This window comes from Trichomycterus rosablanca, chromosome 11, assembly GCF_030014385.1.
Source record: "Trichomycterus rosablanca isolate fTriRos1 chromosome 11, fTriRos1.hap1, whole genome shotgun sequence".
NCBI lineage: Eukaryota > Metazoa > Chordata > Actinopteri > Siluriformes > Trichomycteridae > Trichomycterus > Trichomycterus rosablanca.
The window spans coordinates 6,311,762-6,331,523 of record NC_085998.1 but is presented as its reverse complement, the minus strand read 5'-3'; the positions used below and the strand labels follow the sequence as shown (position 1 = coordinate 6,331,523).

Here is a 19,762-nt window from a genome sequence, read left to right as displayed (position 1 = left end):
GGAAACAGTGCTACCTACTGTGCCATAATTTTATTTTTATTAATATTATTGTTTTCCACAATGAAATGTTGTCCTGTCCAGGGTGAGTTATTCCATTGAAAGCGGATCCACTGCGACCCCAACCAGGAGGAAGCGGATGAAGTGGTAGAACATAAAAATAAAAATAATTATTATTATTACTATTATAGCAATTATCATCATCACAAAGTAAAAGTTGGGATATCTTGTAAAATGTAGTAAACAGAATAATGTAATTTATTAATTATTTTATCTTTATTTAACTAAGCTAAGAAAAGTAGAAAAAAAGATTTCCAATATTTTTAATGATCAATTTCATTGTATTTTATAAATATAAACACATTTATAATGTGTTTATAGATCTATGGTCAAATCATAGCAGCAAATGCTTTTAAAACAGTAGAGGAAACTCACACGGATGCATGGAGAATATGCCAAACTTCTCATATACTGTATACAAAGGCTTGGATTGAACTAAAGACCCCAGTGCTGAGCAGCACAAAACCCACCTGTCGTTCAACCCCAGGACACAAATTTATGTAGGAATTTAGTTCCCACTGGTGTGACGTCAACACGACAAAAATTCTGGATGTGGCAACCCAGCCTGTGCTTTCGCTGCTGATGGGCATTCGGACTTCTCTTAGTGAGTCATATTACTCGGCTCAGTTGTAAACTAAGAATCGATTTCCTAACGGCTCCTCCTGCTGTAGCAATGCAATAAAATGAGATGTTGTTTGTGGTACTACAATGTTTACACTCTTTTGAATTAAAATGTTGTACCTTATACAATCACTGTGAATACACACAATATGGACAAAAGAATTGGAACACCTGACCATGAGCTTATTGGACGTCTCAGTCCAAAACCATGCTCATTTATATTGAATTGCCCCCTTTTTATTTTTAACTGTAAAATCATCCACTTTTCTCTGATGCCTTTTTAATAGATTTTGGAGTGTGTCTTTGGGAATTTGTGCCCATTAAGTCAATAGAGTCAGTGAGGTTAGGCAGTGATGTTGGGAGAGAAGGCCTGGCTCACAATCCAAGGTTTATTAATCTCAAATGTGTTCAGTTGGGTTGAAACCATTTGTGCTCAGTGGTATAATCATGCTAAAAGGAGGAAGAAAGAGGAATTCCCCAAACTGTTTCTACAATGTTAAAGCATATTATTTACCTTATATGATTTTTTTACACGTTAGTAATGGATGGGGCAGAAACAGTATATTGGCACAACATAAACTTGTTTCCTTGTTTGTATGTTTAATCATGGTGAAGCTTATAGTATGACTCGTTTAGTCCCATGACTTAAACACAATCTGTTGGTAGATCTTAAATATGCCCGACATGCAAGATGACTTAAAAAAATTTAGGATACAGAACAGTTCTCAAGAAGTAGTCAATGAAAATGTGTAAACAAGAACATGAAGACCTCCGGCTAGCTAAAAAAAACACTATTTGCAAGCTGCCAGATCAGCCAAATACTTAGTAGGGTGCTTTACCTTGTGCAAATGCCCCAGTTACATCAAATATAGAGTAGATGTACATCAATATTTACAGAATAATGTTGTGTCTATACTATACTATACTATACTATAGTATAGTATAGTACTATAGTATACTATAATACTATAGTATAGTATAGTATAGTACTTACTATACTTTATAAATCATTCATTGATTGTCGGTTTTATTCTGGTCAGGGTCACAGTTGGTCTGATTTTCTGGGTGAAAAGTAGAAAACACCTCGTACAGGTCACCAATCCATCACAGGACAGACAGACACATTTTATACAGTATTTACATTTTCTGCATTTGGCAGACGCTTTTATCCAAAGCGACTTACAGTATTGTGACAGTATACAGTCTGAGCAATTGAGGGTTAAGGGCCTCGCTCAAGGGCCCAACAGTGGCAACCTGGCAGTGGTGGGGCTTGAACTGGCAACCTTTCGGTTACTAGTCCAGCACCTTAACCACTAGGCTACAACTGCCACATTCACACACATACACTCAAACACACTCTTAGGGCAATTTTGAGTAGATCCAGTTAACCTGACTGCATGTCTTTGGACTTTTAGGAGGAAAATCACAAGGACACTGTGAGAACATGCAAACTCCACACAGCCTGGGGAATCAAACCCAGACCCTTCTTGCTGTGAGGCACAAGTGCTACTTACTGCATCACTGTCCTACTCATCAATCATCAAAATCTTCATTTTTCTGAGGAGATCAAACTTTCACTTATAACTTTTTTATGACACAATTCCATATAAAACAAGGACTGGAGTAGTTGATTAAAAAAAATACACATCACACATCATTCTAAACTACTAAACTACTATCAGGACAGACTCATGGAGCATGTTCTAGCACTTCATAAAGGCTGTACTACATATCTGTTATTATTTAACACTTACAACAGTTTAGTATATCACATATTACATATCTCATCTACAATTTTAATTCTAGAAGACTTCTTAAGTTTTTTATATGACATACTACTTTTTTTAAATTTTATTTTATTCTATTTATTCAATTACATAGTGTGTACAACATTACTTGTGTACTTTTAATTCTTTGTACTTTAATACTTTTTGCTTTAATGTACCTGGAGCTGCTGTAATAACTGACTTTCCCTATGGGATTAAAAAAGTTGTCTGTCTGTCTGTCTGTCTGTCTGTCTGTCTGTCTGTCTGTCTGTCTATCTATCTATCTATCTATCTATCTATCTATCTATCTATCTATCATTCATTCATTCATACATTGTCACTTAACACCTCCTTCTGGTCAGGGTCGGGGTGGGGGGGTCAACCGAGGATGCATGAAGTTTTGCTTTGCTTTGTACTTGTTTATTTAAAGTGAATCGACTCCAAAAGTTCACTTAAAAGAAGCTCTTCAAAGAACCGACTCAAAGAGCCGATCCAAAGAGCCGATTCGTTGGAAACGATACATCACTAACCAGAACACGGACCGGGAAAAGGAGCAACATTTAGTTTTTAAAGTCACCAAACTGGATTATTTTAACCATTTCATATCGGATTAATGGGTTAAAACTCCAGCAGGAGCCACGTAATTCCGGGATACGGTGTGATTTTGTATTTAAACTGGGATTTTTAACAGGTTTAATGGTGTTTTTACCGACGGTTCCTCCTGGATCATTCGAGCTTTTCTTCTCCTGCAGTGATCAGTGATGTGGTTCAGCTCCTAATCTCTGTTAACCCGTGGATTCTATAGAGAAATATTTATATAACTTATTAGTTTTGCTTTTATTTGGGGGTTTTGTGCCTTAAATCAGTCTTTTAAGAAGCTCTTATTAGAAGAGAATTACTTTTAAAGGCCTGGAGCCGGTGTTTGTTCAGGCTGGAGTGACTGAGCTAACTGGCTAAGCTAGTAACGTTACACTGGCTGAGCTGCTCCTGTAGAGTCTTTACATTTCTCTTTCAGTTTCATCACATTTCTGCTTATATTTATATAAATAACCATGATTTTACATGATTAATGATATAAACTACAGGTTTGTGTGCATTCCTGTAAAAGTGGACAATATTTTAGTACTTGGATGATAATAATTATGTCATTATTGTGATTGAGGCCTTTTAAAATAATATATTTCTATTTTTCTACTTCTGGATCAATTTGGCCCAAAATCCTCCAGTTGGTGGATATTTGTGATTTTTTTTTTTGATGGATTGGACCATGACAATCTGCAACTGAAGCTGCATCATACATTCAACCTGAAATCTGAAGCATTTCTCACAAACTCTGGTTGAGAAATTCACATCAGAGCTGCAAAGGTAAATATAATAAATTATTACATGTAGAAATATATATATATATATATATACACTGATCAGCCATAACATTAAAACCACCTCCTTGTTTTTACACTCACTGTCCATTTTATCAGCTCCACTTACCATATAGAAGCACTTTGTAGTTCTACAATTACTGACTGTAGTTCATCTGTTTCTCTACATACTTTTTTAGCCTGCATTCATGCTGTTCTTCAATGGTCAGGACCCCCACAGGACCACCACAGAGCAGGTATTATTTAGGTGGTGGATCATTCTCAGCACTGCAGTGACACTGACATGGTGGTGGTGTGTTAGTGTGTGTTGTGCTGGTATGAGTGGATCAGACACAGCAGCGCTGCTGGAGTTTTTAAACATCTCACTGTCACTGCTGGACTGAGAATAGTCCACCAACCAAAAAAATCCAGCCAACAGCGCCCCGTGGGCAGCGTCCTGTGACCACTGATGAAGGTCTAGAAGATGACCGACTCAAACAGCAGCAATAGATGAGCGATCGTCTCTGACTTTACATCTACAAGGTGGACCAACTAGGTAGGAGTGTCTAATAGAGTGGACAGTGAGTGGACAGTGAGTGGACACGGTAGTTAAAAACTCCAGCAGCGCTGCTGTGTCTGATCCACTCATACCAGCACAACACACACTAACACACCACCACCATGTCAGTGTCACTGCAGTGCTGAGAATGATCCACCACCTAAATAATACCTGCTCTGTGGGGGTCCTGTGGGGGTCCTGACCATTGAAGAACAGGGTGAAAGGGGGCTAACAAAGCATGCAGAGAAATATATGGACTACAGTCAGTAATTGTAGAACTACAAAGTGCTTCTATATGGTAAGTGGAGCTGATAAAATGGACAGTGAGTGTATAAACAAGGAGGTGGTTTTAATGTTATGGCTGATCGGTGTATATATATGTGTTCATACTGTATATTTATTGCTTGTCGGTTGCTGTGTTGATTATGTAGGCTGATTTTTGGTCTGTGTGGGGGGTGTTGAGACTCGAACCCTGATTTAAACACTGCACCCCTGGATTTTGATAAACAGCGACCCTTTGATTAATAGTCCAGTACCTTAACCGCTAGGCTACAGCTGCCTACAAACATTTACACTTTCAGCATTTAGCAGACGCCTTAATCTAAAGCGTGAGAGTATACAGTACAGTCTTAGCAATTGAGGCTTAAGGGTTTTGCTCAAGGGTCCAACAGTGGCAGCCTAGAAGTGGTGGGGCTTGAACTGGCAGCCCTCTGATTACTAGACCAGCACCTTAACCACTAGGCTACAGCTGCCTTACAAAAGTGACATGTTTTATGACGTACAATCGGAACTGAATACAGCGGTGGTGTGCTCGCTTATTAGACTGTAAATCCACTCAGTAGTCATTTGTACTTATAATATTTTATTACTGTTTATTTTCTTATTGTGAATAAAGGAACAGTCACAAGGTGGTTGTATGCTATGCAGTCTGAGGTGGAAACATGACCTGTAGATCTCCAGATATGCTTTTACATAAACAGTGTGATGAAACGTGCACCCGGCGGCGGCTCGGTGGACTGAAGGTGTAGAAAGAAAATCTGTATGTGTGAAGTGATTTTCTCTTTCAGTTAATCTACATTCTACTTCTGTTTTCCTGAAAAGGATTTAAAAAAGAGGAAACATTTTGGCACTTCTGCATCAGTAACGTCAGAATTTGTAGAATATTCAGTAAACGGGTGAATCAGGTTCATTTCTGACCTTTTGGATTCAGTTCGATTTGTCCAGTGTCTGTCAGGAGCCATAAGTGCTCGACCGATATATCGTTTTGCCTCGTAGAATCTAGTGATATGTAGGCACTGTGGAAGTGGTATCAGTGCTGGATCAGCATTATTTTGAATGTTTAGAGCGAAATGTGGAAATGTGGCCGCCAGACAAGCAAACAAGGCTGAACTGAAACTGTTGAGGTCTTCAGATTTTTGATTGAATTCTCCGGGAGGAGGGGGGGGGGGGGGGGGCACGGTGGCTCGAGCGCTGACATCAGTAACACCGTCTTCGAATCTACAGTGACGCTCTACACCTACATTTAATCATCTGCTCAGAATTTAGGGCTGTGCGATATGACTAAAAAACTTAATACAGTCGACTCTTGACTTACGAATGTAATTGGTTCTGAAGTTCTGTTCTTAAGTCAAAATGTTCGTTAGTTAAACCTATTTTTCCCATAAGAAATCATGTAAACAGAATTAATCTGTGCCAGACCTCCCAAACCCCCCCTTACCTAACCTCTCTAATGTCTTAAATGCTCTTTTTTGTTATAAATACAAGTATATTTTCCATTAATCTTAAATTATAGAGTAGACACTTCTGTAATAAACAATAATAAACAATACACAGTAGTACTGTACTGTACATAAACACGCATCACATTTCAGTACAGTACGTGTGCTGTACCATACACCATAATACATTTCCTTCTTTTTTTATATAAAATGTATCTACCAGAAACAACAATAACTCTCATATTTCTCTATTATCTCCTTCTTTATTTCAGTAGTGTTGTATTTTGTAAGTGTAATTGCACGAAAGAAAGAATACTTTACTGAGCCGACCTCCTTCTTCTCTCTCACTCACTGTCCCCTCTGTCTGATACACAGTGACACCTACTGGCAGGAGTAATTATACAGTACAACAACAAATAGTGATTTTTTCATTTTCTCACCACTACGCTTCCTCTGCACCTTCTCTGGGGACATTTTAATATCGAATTTTACAAAATATAAAGAAAACACCGGAAAAACACCGTCTGCTGTCCGTATGTTCGCTCACGGTATATATATATATAGAGAGAGAGACGGTCGGAGTTAACTTGTTCGTGATGTCACGTGTGTCGCGAATTTCTGTTCGTAATCCGAAATTAGTTTGTACGTTAAGTTGAAAAAGATCGCTCGTAACCCAGAATGTTCGTTTAGTAAACCGTTCGTAACCCAAGGGTCTACTGTATCGCGATATGCTTTTGAGAAGTGGCGATATATGATACAATATAATGTAAACTTGTGGCACTGCCCGTGTTTTAGCTTATTTTGTTTATGAGTTATCTTAAAAACACAAAATACTGTAGTTCTGATAAATTCTGACAGAATTACATTTTTATTTTGTATTATTGTAAGGCTGTATTTGTATTCATATTGACAATATTAATATTAAATCTATATTATATATATATAGGGCAGGGGTTCTCAACTGGTCTCAGCCCGGGACCCACATTTTCTCATGGTCATTAAGTCGCGACCCACTTTTATAGAATACAAACCAAACAAATTTATTTTTGAAAAATAGCCTTCAAAAACACATTTAAACATACATATGCATGCAAAGTGAATTTAAGAGCAAGTTTTTAAAGAAACTGAGGAGGACCATGCCAACTGCATGTATAAAAGTTACTACAATAAATTTAAATATCAAAACTGCATAAAATAAATAAGGCTACAAAACAAGATGCTTTCACCTAACCTGTCTTTTGTGGAAGTCAGTGAGACAGTTGGGCATGTACTTTACTTCTGATCAGAGTTTCAAAGTCTGGGGTGACAGTAGACAGAGTTACTCTCAGATCATGCTCAGTGTTCAACCTGTTTCTCTGCTTTGACTTGAGCTGGACCAAGGTAGAAAAGCCACTTTCACAAAGATAGGTAAGACGCCCGGAGTGCATGTTCTTGTTTGGAGCAAGATGCTGTCAGACACTTCTGTGATACCTTCAGCTCATGAAGTCGTCTTTGAAAAAACTCCACCGGCTTGTCTTTACATGCGGGATGTTTCGTTTGTAAATGTTGCATTAGTTTGGATAGTTTCATGCTTTCATGTGCCAGCATGAGAGCATTACAAATAACACACTGGGGTTTCTGTCCGTGTTTGTCCTCAATGAACGAAAATCCACATTTCAAATACTCCGGGTTGTATTTGCGTTTCGCCATCTTGCCTCAAATTTACACAAATTTAAAGAGAAGGGTAACCGGTATGGTGGTTACCATGGCAACGAGAATGCTGTGCGCGTCTGATGCGTGCTTCTCTCTGTCTCTTTTTTTTCCAGATAAAAGACGAGTACAAAATCAGATGAGCATTAATTATTTTTAATTTTTTTACCCACCAGTTGAGAATCGCTGATATAGGGTGTCCCAAAATTCACGCAAGAAGTAATTTTGATAGAGAACACGGGTTTTTAATGAAAAATTGTAAATTTTTAATTGATTCATAAGGTATACAGTATAGGGTTATGTATGGAATAGCATATCGGGTAAATGGCCTCCACGGCTTTGCTGGCACATACGCACTCTTTTGTCGAAATGAAGTTAAATTACTATTCTGACCATATTTTGTACGAGAATTGCGAACTGTAGCTGCCAAACCTTCATTATTTTTAAAATATTGCTCAACAATGAAAACGCGTTGTTCTTTCGTGTAGCGCTCCATTTTTAATAACCCTGAACTGTGAGCTGTCACGCTGTCTTTTTTTCGTTGGCAACACTTTACCGCACAAATGGCGCCAAATTCAAATCTTGCGTGAATTTTGGGACACCAAACAAACCAGCAGAATCTCACAATCACATTTATGTTGTCCGTTTTACTTCAAATAAATGAGCATAAAAAAAAAGCATAAAAAAATATTTGATAATGCTCTGCTATCATTGCAAAATCAAAGCGCTCGTTAAACAACAGCACCCCGACCCAGATCAACCACACAGCAGCATAAAATCATAACCGCTGCTTACCTGAGCTTCTCTTCCTCAAATTGCGAAACAACTTTATTTCCGTGTGTTGTTCCATTAAAGATAAAATCACCTTGTTTTTCTTCTTGAAGGCCACCTTATATGTTTCCAGAATATTTCCAGAATATATTAATACATTTTCTACTGTGTTTATCCTCCTATAAGGTAAAAAGCTGAAACCAATCAAGAGAGAGCTTGAAATTCCGCCCAAAATCTGAATTCGGAAGCTCTGATTGGTTTATACAGCTGTTTATCGAGGCTTGAATCTCTTTCGCAAAAGAACTGATTCATCTGTGTGAGCAAAACGAATGAATCTTTACCATAGATAAGAGCACAGCTCCCTGATTCGATTCCAATGAATAATTCGTTTGAAAAGAGTCGTTTCTGACTCTTTACTCAGTGATCCATTTGTGTGAAAAACGTTATGCGCAGCGCTTGTGCTCTGTTTTAAATGTTCTCAAATGGTAACCTGTGTATCCTAGACATACTCTATATCGAATATGGCCGTTTTTAACATCGTGTAAAAAGCAATATGGAATATATCGATCTTCACGATATACCACTCAGCCCTACTTCAACCACTGAAAATCAAGCGAGGTTTATTCCTGCTTTGAACAAATAAACCAGAAGTTCTGTTAGATGTTCTTTGGTCTTTATTACAAACAGCACCGCGTTTACGACGTAGAGAAGATTAAAATCTCCAAACGCACAGATAAAACAAAGAGCTCTAATGAACTGTTGAGGTCCAGCGGCGATTAAAATGATTAAAATCTCTATTTGTGCCAGACATGAGATTTTCACTGCATTATAAACATTCTGCTGAGCTTTTTTCCTTCTGAACTGTGTTTGACTAATTACGTCAACGTCTAGTTTTTTTACGGGTAGCTGGTCTGGAAAAGAAAGCGGAGCCTAATTTTACTGCAGTAGCTTAAGCACATGAACAGTGTTGTGTGGTTTTCAGGGTCTGTAAAATTTACATGTAGTAGATGTGGCGGCACGGTGGCTCGGTGGGTAGCACTGTCGCCTCACAGCAAGAAGGTCCTGGGTTCGATCCCCAGGTGGGGCAGGTCCGGGTCCTTTCTGTGTGGACTTTGCATGTTCTCCCCGTGTCTGCGTGGGTTTCCTCCGGGTGCTCCGGTTTCCTCCCACAGTCCAAAGACGTGCAAGTGAGGTGAATTGGAGACACTAAATTGTCCATGACTGTGTTCGATATAACCTTGTGAACTGATGAATCTTGTGTGATGAGTAACTACTGTTTCCTGTCCTGAATGTAACCCAGGAGTGTAAAACATGACGTTAAAATTCTAATAAACAAACAATTATTTTAGCCCTAATTTTAGTCTGTATCCACGATAGATGCTGTCGTGTTGGCTAATTAGTGAATCAGTTGCTCTGAACTCTGCCTCGTACACATCGTGGTGTAAATCCGGACTTGTTGGAGTTGCAACATGACTTGGCTCCTCTCCAAAGTTTATTCTTGATCGAGTGTTTACTATATGCAGCAGGTCTATATGGAACACAGCTTTTGGAGATCAGTGCTAGATGTTTTTCTCCACCGTTGGATTGCTCTTGGGCTTCTTGGTCATATTAGGGTCATTTTCTGCACTTTTTATTCACATTTGGCCTCCCAGTTTTTCGCCCTGTTAAATTTCCCATTGCACTTGCGAATCCCACCACATTTATGACTGAAGAGTCCAAACCGGTTGCCTTAGGAGAACTGCAGGCTAGCAGACGTGAAGCCACCAATCACCTCATGCAGCAAACAGCCTTACAATCTAACAGAGAATCAATTAATTTGGAGTAAAACGCTACACTCTCTGTATTTCTCCACCACTTGTGCTGGTTCCTTAGACGATGGGTCTGTCCGAAAAACCTAGTGATCTCTCTACATAGACGCATTTTACGTCATCCTACGATACACAGAGGGAGATGTTGGCTGGCATGCTAGCGGGTTGTGTCACCTCAGCCCGTTGGTTTGAATTGCCTCAGGCTAACTGTGTAAAACTGTGGTGACGTAATTGCCGTCTAAGTAGTGCGTCTAAATAATCTGCCTTATGAGTTCGATGTCATGTTATTTTCATTTTCATTTTTAGCATTTATCCAAAGTGACTTACAGTACTGTGACAGTATACAGTCTGAGCAATTGAGGGTTAAGGGCCTTGCTCAAGGGCCCAACAGCAGCAACCTGGCAGTGATCAGGCTTGAACCAGCGACCTTCTGATTACTAGTCCAGTACCTTAACCACTAGGCTACGGCTTGCCCCGTAGCCTAGAATGCTCCTAGAATAGCCTAGGATTATTAGAATGCTCTCTACTTAGGCCGCTGCCCAGGTAGGCAGTAGGCAGCAAGGCAGCTCACTAGGGTTTTTGAACAGACCCAGACTGTTGGAGTTGCTGTTGCAGAATGTCTGACCAGGCTGGCGGCATGTCTGAGATTTGAACCAGGGTTTACATGGTGGTAGGGCCCAAGACCAGCCACTGATGTTGGATATAAGAAGACCTGGCTCACAATCAACGCTCATTCATCCCGAAAGTGTTAAGCTGGGTTGAACCAAAGGCTCTGCGCAGGCCACTGTAGTTCCTCAACACAAAACCTTGAGCAGAGTCGTACTGGAACCGGACAGGTCTTTCCTCAACCTGTTGGCACATAGTCCAAAGCTACTACAGTGTATTTGGTTGCAAGTAAAACCTCTGTCATGTGGCGAAAGCTTGATTCAGATAGTTTGCCCGTTGAGACATCTGAAGGAGTCGTGTTGTGTCTGACACCAAGACGGTACCGGGATGTTCTTCAACTTCTGTATGTTGTGAGCTGGATCGTCCTACAGTGCAGCCTGCTGCATCTCTTTCATGTGTTAGATAAGATAAGACTTTATTAATCTCCTTTTAGGGAGGTAACTTGTTACAGCAGTACAAGAGAGAACTTTATGTTAAATGGAACATAAATACAGACAGTGATGTACTTTGTTTATTATATATTATTATGAAACATAGCACATGTGCTGGTCGTCCACATGATGTTGGAGAAAACAGGGTTCACTGGACCGGTCAACATTCTTCCATTACCCTGATCTCCAGTTCAGATACCAGCATCCCTGTTGTAGGTGGTTTGCACAAGTGCACGGGAGTCGCATGGGTACTTTGACTGGCACAGAAGGGTTCGATGCTCTGTGTGTTGTGACACATTCACCTCATCACCAGGATTAAAATCATCCTCAGTTTACATTTACGTTTATATTTTCAGCATTTAGCAGACGCTTTTTTTTTTTCGAATGAACTTTATTGAACAACAAATATATTACAAAAGAATACAAGTTTTCCTACAGCGTTGAAGTACGTCTTGTTTTAATGTATTAATGTACGATATAAAGGATGCCTTAAAAATGTTGAAGTTTGGTCTATTATTCATAAATTTACAACAATGAATGTGATATTTGGATAATATTAAGAGAAGGTTGACAATATAAGTCTCATCTGAATTCAATATGTCACTTTTAGTTATTCCAAATAAAATACATTCAGTTTTCATTTTAAAGTTATAGTTAATTTTTCTATTAATAAAATTATTTAAATCAGTCCAAAAAATTGAGCAAAATGAGCAATCCCAAAATAAGTGAGTAAGGGACTCTATATATTTCGACCTTCTGATTACTAGTCCAGTACCTTAACCACTAGGCTACAACTCCCCTAGATCCTGGTCTGTACCAGACACCAGAGTCTTGTCCTCATGTCCTCTGTCTTCAAGTCTCGGTCGTGCATCAACCTGTCTGTGGTTGGTGGCTCGTCCCTCCTCAGTCCACTGTCGTGGGTACTCGCCACAGTGACACCCCTTGCTGTTTGGATGATGCTTCAACCCTGATCGTAATAGATCCATCGCGTTTTTAGAAGGAGCTCCGGTTTCCTCCCACAGTCCAAAGACGTGCAAGTGAGGGGAATTGAAGATGCTAAATTGTCCATGACTGTGTTTGATATTAAACTTGTGAACTGATGAATCTTGTGTAATGAGTAACTACCGTTCCTGTCATGAATGTAACCAAAGTGTAAAACATCACATTAAAATCCTAATAAACAAACATAATGTTTTGGCTCATCGGTGAATATTAAAGCTTGTCTGACTTTTTAGTTGACGTTAATGGAACTGACACATATTTACTAATAAACATCTCAGACAATGGATGTGGACTCATCACGCACGCCATGTTTGGTTGTTTATTGGTTGATGCGACGCTCTGGAGGTGCTCGGATCTTCTTACAGGTCTGAACTGTGTGTTCAGCTGCTTATTATAACCACTGCACACCTGGAGAAGCAGCACTACAGGTTTGGCTACAAATCAGTGTGGACCAGATCCACACACAGGTGAGCGTCACCGATGCCGATCGGTCATTTCAGAGCGCTATCTGTACCCGTGTATCCCGCGGGTACCCATCTGCCGCTCCTTTCTGTTGGAATCTGAGCTGAAAACCGGATCCCATCCCCCTCGTCCTGCGCCTCCGCTGAGTGCTTATTGTAAATCTCTCAGTGTTTGACCTCCTTATGAGCATACAGTCCATTAGGTGAAGCAAAATGAGGTTAGAATCTTCTCTCCTTCTGCTCCCGTCAGTTTAATCTTTACCTCGCTGACACATGCCGGGTTTGATGGGGGGCTGATGGGTGTAGATTGAGCTTCTCGCTCCTCAGAGTTCAGAGTTAAAACAAACGTATCTAAATCTAAAAGGAAACGAGAATTGTGATGAGAGGATTTTGTTTAAATAACCAGTTTAACCAAAAACATGTTCCTCAGAAACCTGTCATTACTGTGTGAAGTGGGTGTGGTCGGACTGAGATGAGAAGGTTTTAGCCAGAAATGGTCCTGCTTTGTGTTTTCAGTTTAAAATGAAGTCCTGATTTTAGGATTTTAGCTTTGCCTTACTTGGAATTTTGCAGCTTCATTAATGCCATGTTAATGCCATATTAATGCCACCAGTTTGGGCCCCAAATCTGGTCCTATATGTTTGTTCTCTGTGAACAATAAAAAAAACAATAACCAATGTTCCAGGGCAGAACTACTCGACCCAATCTGAGCCGCTCACCGAGCGCTCTAGCAGGTTGAATATCTGGATCAGTCGGTTGCGACTGGCAATGAGTGTTGTGAGGGGGATAATATAGTTTCTATCAGAATACATGGGCACACAAGTGAACTTATCGTCCACGCCGAACCATAATACCAACACTGCATTACAAAAAAATATTTATTAACCTCCAACTGGTCGCGTTGCCAAATCCACTCAGATTCATTTATTTTTCTCTTTGATTTTACGCTGCACATCAGCGGACAAACGACTTTGATCGCTCGCTACTTGTTGACGTGCATTTTTGGACGTGGTATCAATAAACCCCCTCGTCACTTCTTGCGTTTGTTTTAGTGACAGAACGTAGTTTGGGAGACCAGAGAAGCTCGTCTGTGATTCCAGTTGGTGATAGATGGTGTAGTGTGAAATACACACCGACTTGAAAGACTCCCGATTACAAGAGATCCAGTCGTGTAGTGTGAACTGTACAGCGACATGATGACTTGGAACGTCGTGTAGTGTGAACTTGGCATAAATTGTCCATGACTGAGTTTGACATTAAACTTGTGAACTGATGAATCTTGTGTAATGAGTAACTACCGTTCCTGTCATGAATGTAACCATAGTGTAAAACATGACGTTAAAATCCTAATAAACAAACAAACAAACAATGTTCCTGACAGACAAATGTTCTACACCAGTGAGCCAGAACTTTAGAACCACTGAGACATCAGAATGACTCCTGTTGTATCTGGTACCAGGACGTTACCAGCAGCTCCTTTAACTTCTGTATATTGTGGGTTGGATTATCCTACAGTGCATCCTGGTGCATGATCTTGGAGAAAACGGAGCTTGTCGGACCAGTCGACCCTTTTCTCGTCACTTTGATGTCCAGTTCTGATGCCTGTGTGCCAATTGTTGGTGCTTTGGACCGTTGACATAAGTTATCATCTTGAGGTACATTCATCTCAAGATTAAAATCATCTGCAGTTTGATCCACAGTAGATCTCCTGTTGGTTCGTACCAGACGCCACAGCCTGCATGTCCTCTGGCGTTAATGAGTCTTGGCCGCCCAACAACCTGTGGACATTGAACTAAAAAAGCTACCGACTGTTTGTGTAGCCTTTGTGTAGGCACAGTGGCTCGGTGGGTAGCACTATCGCCTCACAGCGAAAATGGAGCGCTCCGGGTCCTTTCTCTGTGGAGTTTGCATGTTCTCCCTGTGGCTCTGTGGGTTTCCTTTGAGAGCTCCGTTTTCCTCCCACAGTCCAAAGACGTGCAAGTGAGGTGAATTGGAGATACAAAATTGTTCATGACTGTGTTTGACATTAAACTTGTGAACTGATGAATCTTGTATAATGACTAACTACCGTTAGTTGATGTTAAAATCCTAATAAATAAATATTCACCAATGAACAAGAACATTAGAACCATTGAGACATCTGACGTCACCAGCAACTCCTTCAGCTTCTGTATGTTGTGAGTTGGATCATCATACAGTGCATCCTGGAGCTTGTCAGACCAGTCGACCGTTTTCCATCACTCTTATGTCCAGTTCTGATACCTGCCTGCCAATTGTAGGTAAACAGTGGACAGAAGTTAGCGTGGGTGCTTTGACTGGCACAAAATAATTTGATGCACTGTGGTGTAATACAATCATCTCATCACCAGGATCCTCAGCAGATCTTCTGTTGGTCCGAACCAGACACCACAGACTTCATGTCCTCTGGCGTTAATGAGTCTTGGCCGCCCAACAACCTCTGGGCGACTGTTTGTGGCTTACTCTTGTGGTATGGGTGGCTCAGTGGGTAGCACTGTCGCCTCACAGCAAAAATGTCCTGGGTTTGATTCCCAGGTGGAGAGCTCCGGGTCCTTTCTGTGTGGAGTTTGCATGTTCTCCCTGTGTCCGTGTGTGTTTCCTCCCACAGTCCAAAGTCCAATTAAATAAATATACTCTTGTGGTATTAGAGTTCAGGTATTGTCGGGAATTCCTCGTGTAATATCAGAGTAATTTTGTGTACAGAATCACCCTGTATTAACTGATCAGTGAACACGTTTGGTGTCTGAGCTTTGCTTGATCATGAAGTTTGTTAGTGAGCTGGTGTGACGACACCTTATGTCAGGTTCACACTACACGACTTTCCAGGTCGTCAGGTCTCTGTACAGTTCACACTACACTACTGGATCTCTTGTAATCGGGAGTCTTTCAAGTCGGTGTGTATTTCACACTACACGACTGATGGGTGATAGGGGGTTTCACACTAAACGATCTATCACCAACTGGAATCGCAGGCGAGCTTCTCTGGTCTCCCAAACTACGTTCTGTCACGAAAACAAACACGAGATGTGACGAAAGGTTTAATGATACCACGTCCAAAAATACACGTCGACAAGTAGCGAGAGATCAAAGTTTGTGTGCTGATGTGCAGCGTAAAATCAAGGAGAAAAAATAGATGAATCTGAGTGGATTTGGCTACGCGAGCAGCTTGGATTGTTCTGTAGTGAGTTGGAGGTTAATAAATATTTTTGCAATGTAACGTTGATGTTACGTTTTGTAGAGAACGATCAGGTCAGAAATACTGTAAAACTTGTGTGTGTGCTGATGTATTCTGATATAGACTATATTATGTCCCTCTCCCACCTGTTTACACTTCTCCCCTGCGTTTCCCCTCACCACGTGTCTTACGTTCTCATTGGCTGTTCGACATGGCACTCATTGCCAGTCGGGCAACTCGGATTCAGATATCTGACATGCTAGAAATCTCGCTTAGAACGCCGAGTTGCTCCCGAGCCGGCAAATCTAGTGGCAACCAGTCGGCGAGCGAAAATCAGGGCAAAAATCGTGTAGTGTGGACTAGGCATAACGGGAGCAGCCAAACCGAATCGTTCATGCGTTCATCTGTTAGCAGTGTTAGTGTTGTAGATTGATAGAAGCAACCTTCAGACTCTGAACGTTCCTGGGCTGATTGACATGTTCAGTAGGTTAATCCTGTTCAGAGAGCTTTGTTATGTCATCACTGATCTGCTGCTCGCTGGAATGTGGATGTACTTTGTACCAGCCGTAACAGATCATCAACTTTCCTTACAGTGTTGATCTGAAACGGGTATGTCCAAATATTGAAATAAAAAAAAGCTAGTTATGAAGCTACCGACTGTTTGTTTGGCTGTTGTAACACCGGCAAATTCAACAATTTTCTTCGAGATCAACACAGTATCTGTTAGGATGTAACGATGCACCACAAGACAGTTAATAACCGAGTCAAAAATTCCACGATTCAAATCGATTTGAATGTAAGATGAATCAATATTCACTTTAAACAGCAGAGGGCACTGACGCTATACACCTCGCCTGGTTGACGTCACTGGCGCTATACGCCTGGTTGCCAGATTCGGAGTTTTTCAGCCAAATTGGGCTTAATTCAAAATTGTTTTGCATAGTTTGTACCTACCTAGAAATAAAAGGGCGTTCATTATTTAGACAAATAAAAGATAATCACAAATACAGTTTTTTATTTTATTTTGTTAAGAGAAATAATAAAAGGAAACTTTGTCATAATTTGTCTTTAATTTCAGTTTAAAAAATTGTATCATGAACTCAGTATCGTCAATCGCATTGTATCGTGGGTAGAATGTATCCGTTACATCCCTAGTATCTATCTATCTGGGTGCCACAGTGGTTCGGTGGGTAGCGCTGTCGCCTTACAGCAAGAAGATCCAGGGTTTAATTCCCAGAGGGAGTGGTCCAGGTCCTTTCTGTGTGGAATTGCATGTTCTCCTTGTGTCTGCCTGGGTTTCCTCCAGGAGCTCCGGTTTCCTCTCACAGTCTAAGGACTATCTTTCTATCAATCCATCCCAGTCCAGTCCAATCCAATCCATCCATCCATACCAGTCCAGTCCAATCCAATCCAATCCAATCCCATCCATCCATCCATCCCAGTCCAGTACCGTCCATCCATCCAGTCAAGTCAAGTCCATCCATCCCAGTCCAGTTCAGTCCAGTCCATCCATCCATACCAGTCCAGTCCAGTCCAGTCCATCCATCCATCCCAGTCCAATCCATCCATACCAGTCCAGTCCATCTATCCGTCCATCTATCCATCCATCCCAGTCCATCCATCCATGCCAGTCCAGTCCAGTCCATCCATCCATCCATACCAGTCCAGTCCAGTCCATCCATCCCAGTCCAGTCCAGTCCAGTCCATCTATCCATGCCAGTCCATCCATCCATACCATTCCAGTCCAGTCCATCCCATCCATCCATCCATGCCAGTCCAGTCCAGTCCATCCATCCATCCATACCAGTCCAGTCCATCCATCCCAGTCCAGTCCAGTCCAGTCCATCTATCCATGCCAGTCCATCCATCCATACCATTCCAGTCCAGTCCATCCCATCCATCCATCCATACCAGTCCAGTCCATCCATCCCAGTCCATCCATCCATCCCAGTCCAGTCCAGTCCAGTCCATCCATACCAGTCCAGTCCAGTCCAGTCCATCCATTCATCCCAGTCCAGTCCATCCATCCATCCATCCATCCATCCATACCAGTCCAGTCCAGTCCATCTATCCATGCCAGTCCAGTCCATCCATCCATACCATTCCAGTCCAGTCCAGTCCATACCAGTCCAGTCCAGTCCATCCATCCCAGTCCATCCATCCATGCCAGTCCAGTCCAGTCCAGTCCAGTCCAGTCCAGTCCATCCATCCATCCATCCATCCATCCATCCATCCATCCATCCATCCATCCATCCATACCATTCCAGTCCAGTCCAGTCCAGTCCATCCATTCATCCCAGTCCAATCCATCCATCCATCCATCCATTCATCCATCCATCCATTCATCCATCCCAGTCCATCCCAGTCCATCCCAGTCCATCCCAGTCCAGTCCAGTCCAGTCCATCCATCTATCCATCTATCCATAATATTCTGGTTTTATTTTACCTTTAAGATTTTTAAACTCTTATTAAATTAGTTTTGCTTGGAGCATCTAAACCAGAAGTGTTCAGATTATTTGTAGATGATGAATTTTTTATTCTTCTGACCCTCATAACGTTCATAAAATGTATTAAATCTTTTACAATTCATCATTTCATTTCCTTAGTGAAATAAAACGTGTGTTAGTGTTTGCTCCTCTTTAACCATCATGGATGTTGTTGACGGTGAAGTGAAGGAAACTGGACATGTCTAAATGTGAAATAATCCTGATTCACATTCCTGTCACTCTCCTTCTCTCCTGCAGATGATGTGCGAGGTGATGCCCACCATCAGCGAGGCGGAGGTGGGGAGTAACGGAGGTGGACGGGGGTCCGGCTCGCCCCTGCAGTCGGACTCTGAGGGACATTTCGAGTCTCTGATGGTTTCCATGCTGGAGGAGAGGGACAGGCTGCTGGACACGCTGAGAGAAACACAGGAGAACCTGGGACTGACCCAGGGCAAGCTGCACGAGGTCAGCCACGAACGAGACGCCCTGCAGAGACAGCTCAACTCCGCCCTGCCTCAGGTAACACCGGTTTCACACCAGTTTCACGCTGGTTTAACACCTCTTGGTCTGCTCCACACCCTAACATTCGTTCACCACCAGCTGGTTGGTTGTTTTATTGTGCAGCTTATAACGTTTAATTCAGGAGCCAGGGTGGCACGGAGGGTAGCACTGTCGCCTCACAGCAAGAAGGTCCTGGGTTCGATTCCCAGATGAAGCGGTCCGGGTCCAATCCTGTAGGTTTAGGGTCTGATTAGGGGTTTGAGCCAGCATGTATGCTTTGATCTGTGTGTGGTAGGTGTGGATGTGGTTGTTGGGATGCTCAAGGATGATCATGAACTAAAATCTCTGAAGTGTCTCAATAGTCGTTACAGAACGTTTTTGTTTGTGGTTTTGTCCTGAGCTGGATCTAACTGGCTGAATGCGCTGGTGAAGCAATAATGAAGTCTGTAACAGTAACTGGGCAAACAGAGATAAGAAAAATGTCCTGCTTATTACTTTCAGCCGGCCGGTTCATCGTAAGTGTAGAATTGAAATCTGACAAGGTCAGCCAATCACATGGTGACCGGCCTATGGATTGAATCATAGATCTAATTCACGGATTGTAAAAATCGTGAGCCTTTTTCCGTGTAATATAGAATTTGCTGTGAAATTCAAACTTTAATGTTTGTGTTTACT

At 41.4% G+C, this 19,762-nt stretch overlaps 1 protein-coding gene across 6 annotated transcripts in view; it reads left to right on the top strand.

The window, feature by feature from the left end:
- The first annotated feature begins 3,678 nt into the window (after window positions 1–3,678).
- ppfia1 (PTPRF interacting protein alpha 1) overlaps window positions 3,679–19,762 on the top strand; it is a 97,002-nt gene continuing 80,918 nt past the window's right edge. For all 6 annotated transcript variants that reach the window (XM_063005061.1, XM_063005059.1, XM_063005060.1 and 3 more), the window contains exons 1-2: window positions 3,679–3,809; window positions 18,845–19,105. In XM_063005061.1, the coding sequence (XP_062861131.1) occupies window positions 18,845–19,105 (261 nt within the window). In that variant the 5' untranslated portion in view covers window positions 3,679–3,809. The remainder of the gene's footprint in view (window positions 3,810–18,844; window positions 19,106–19,762) is intronic.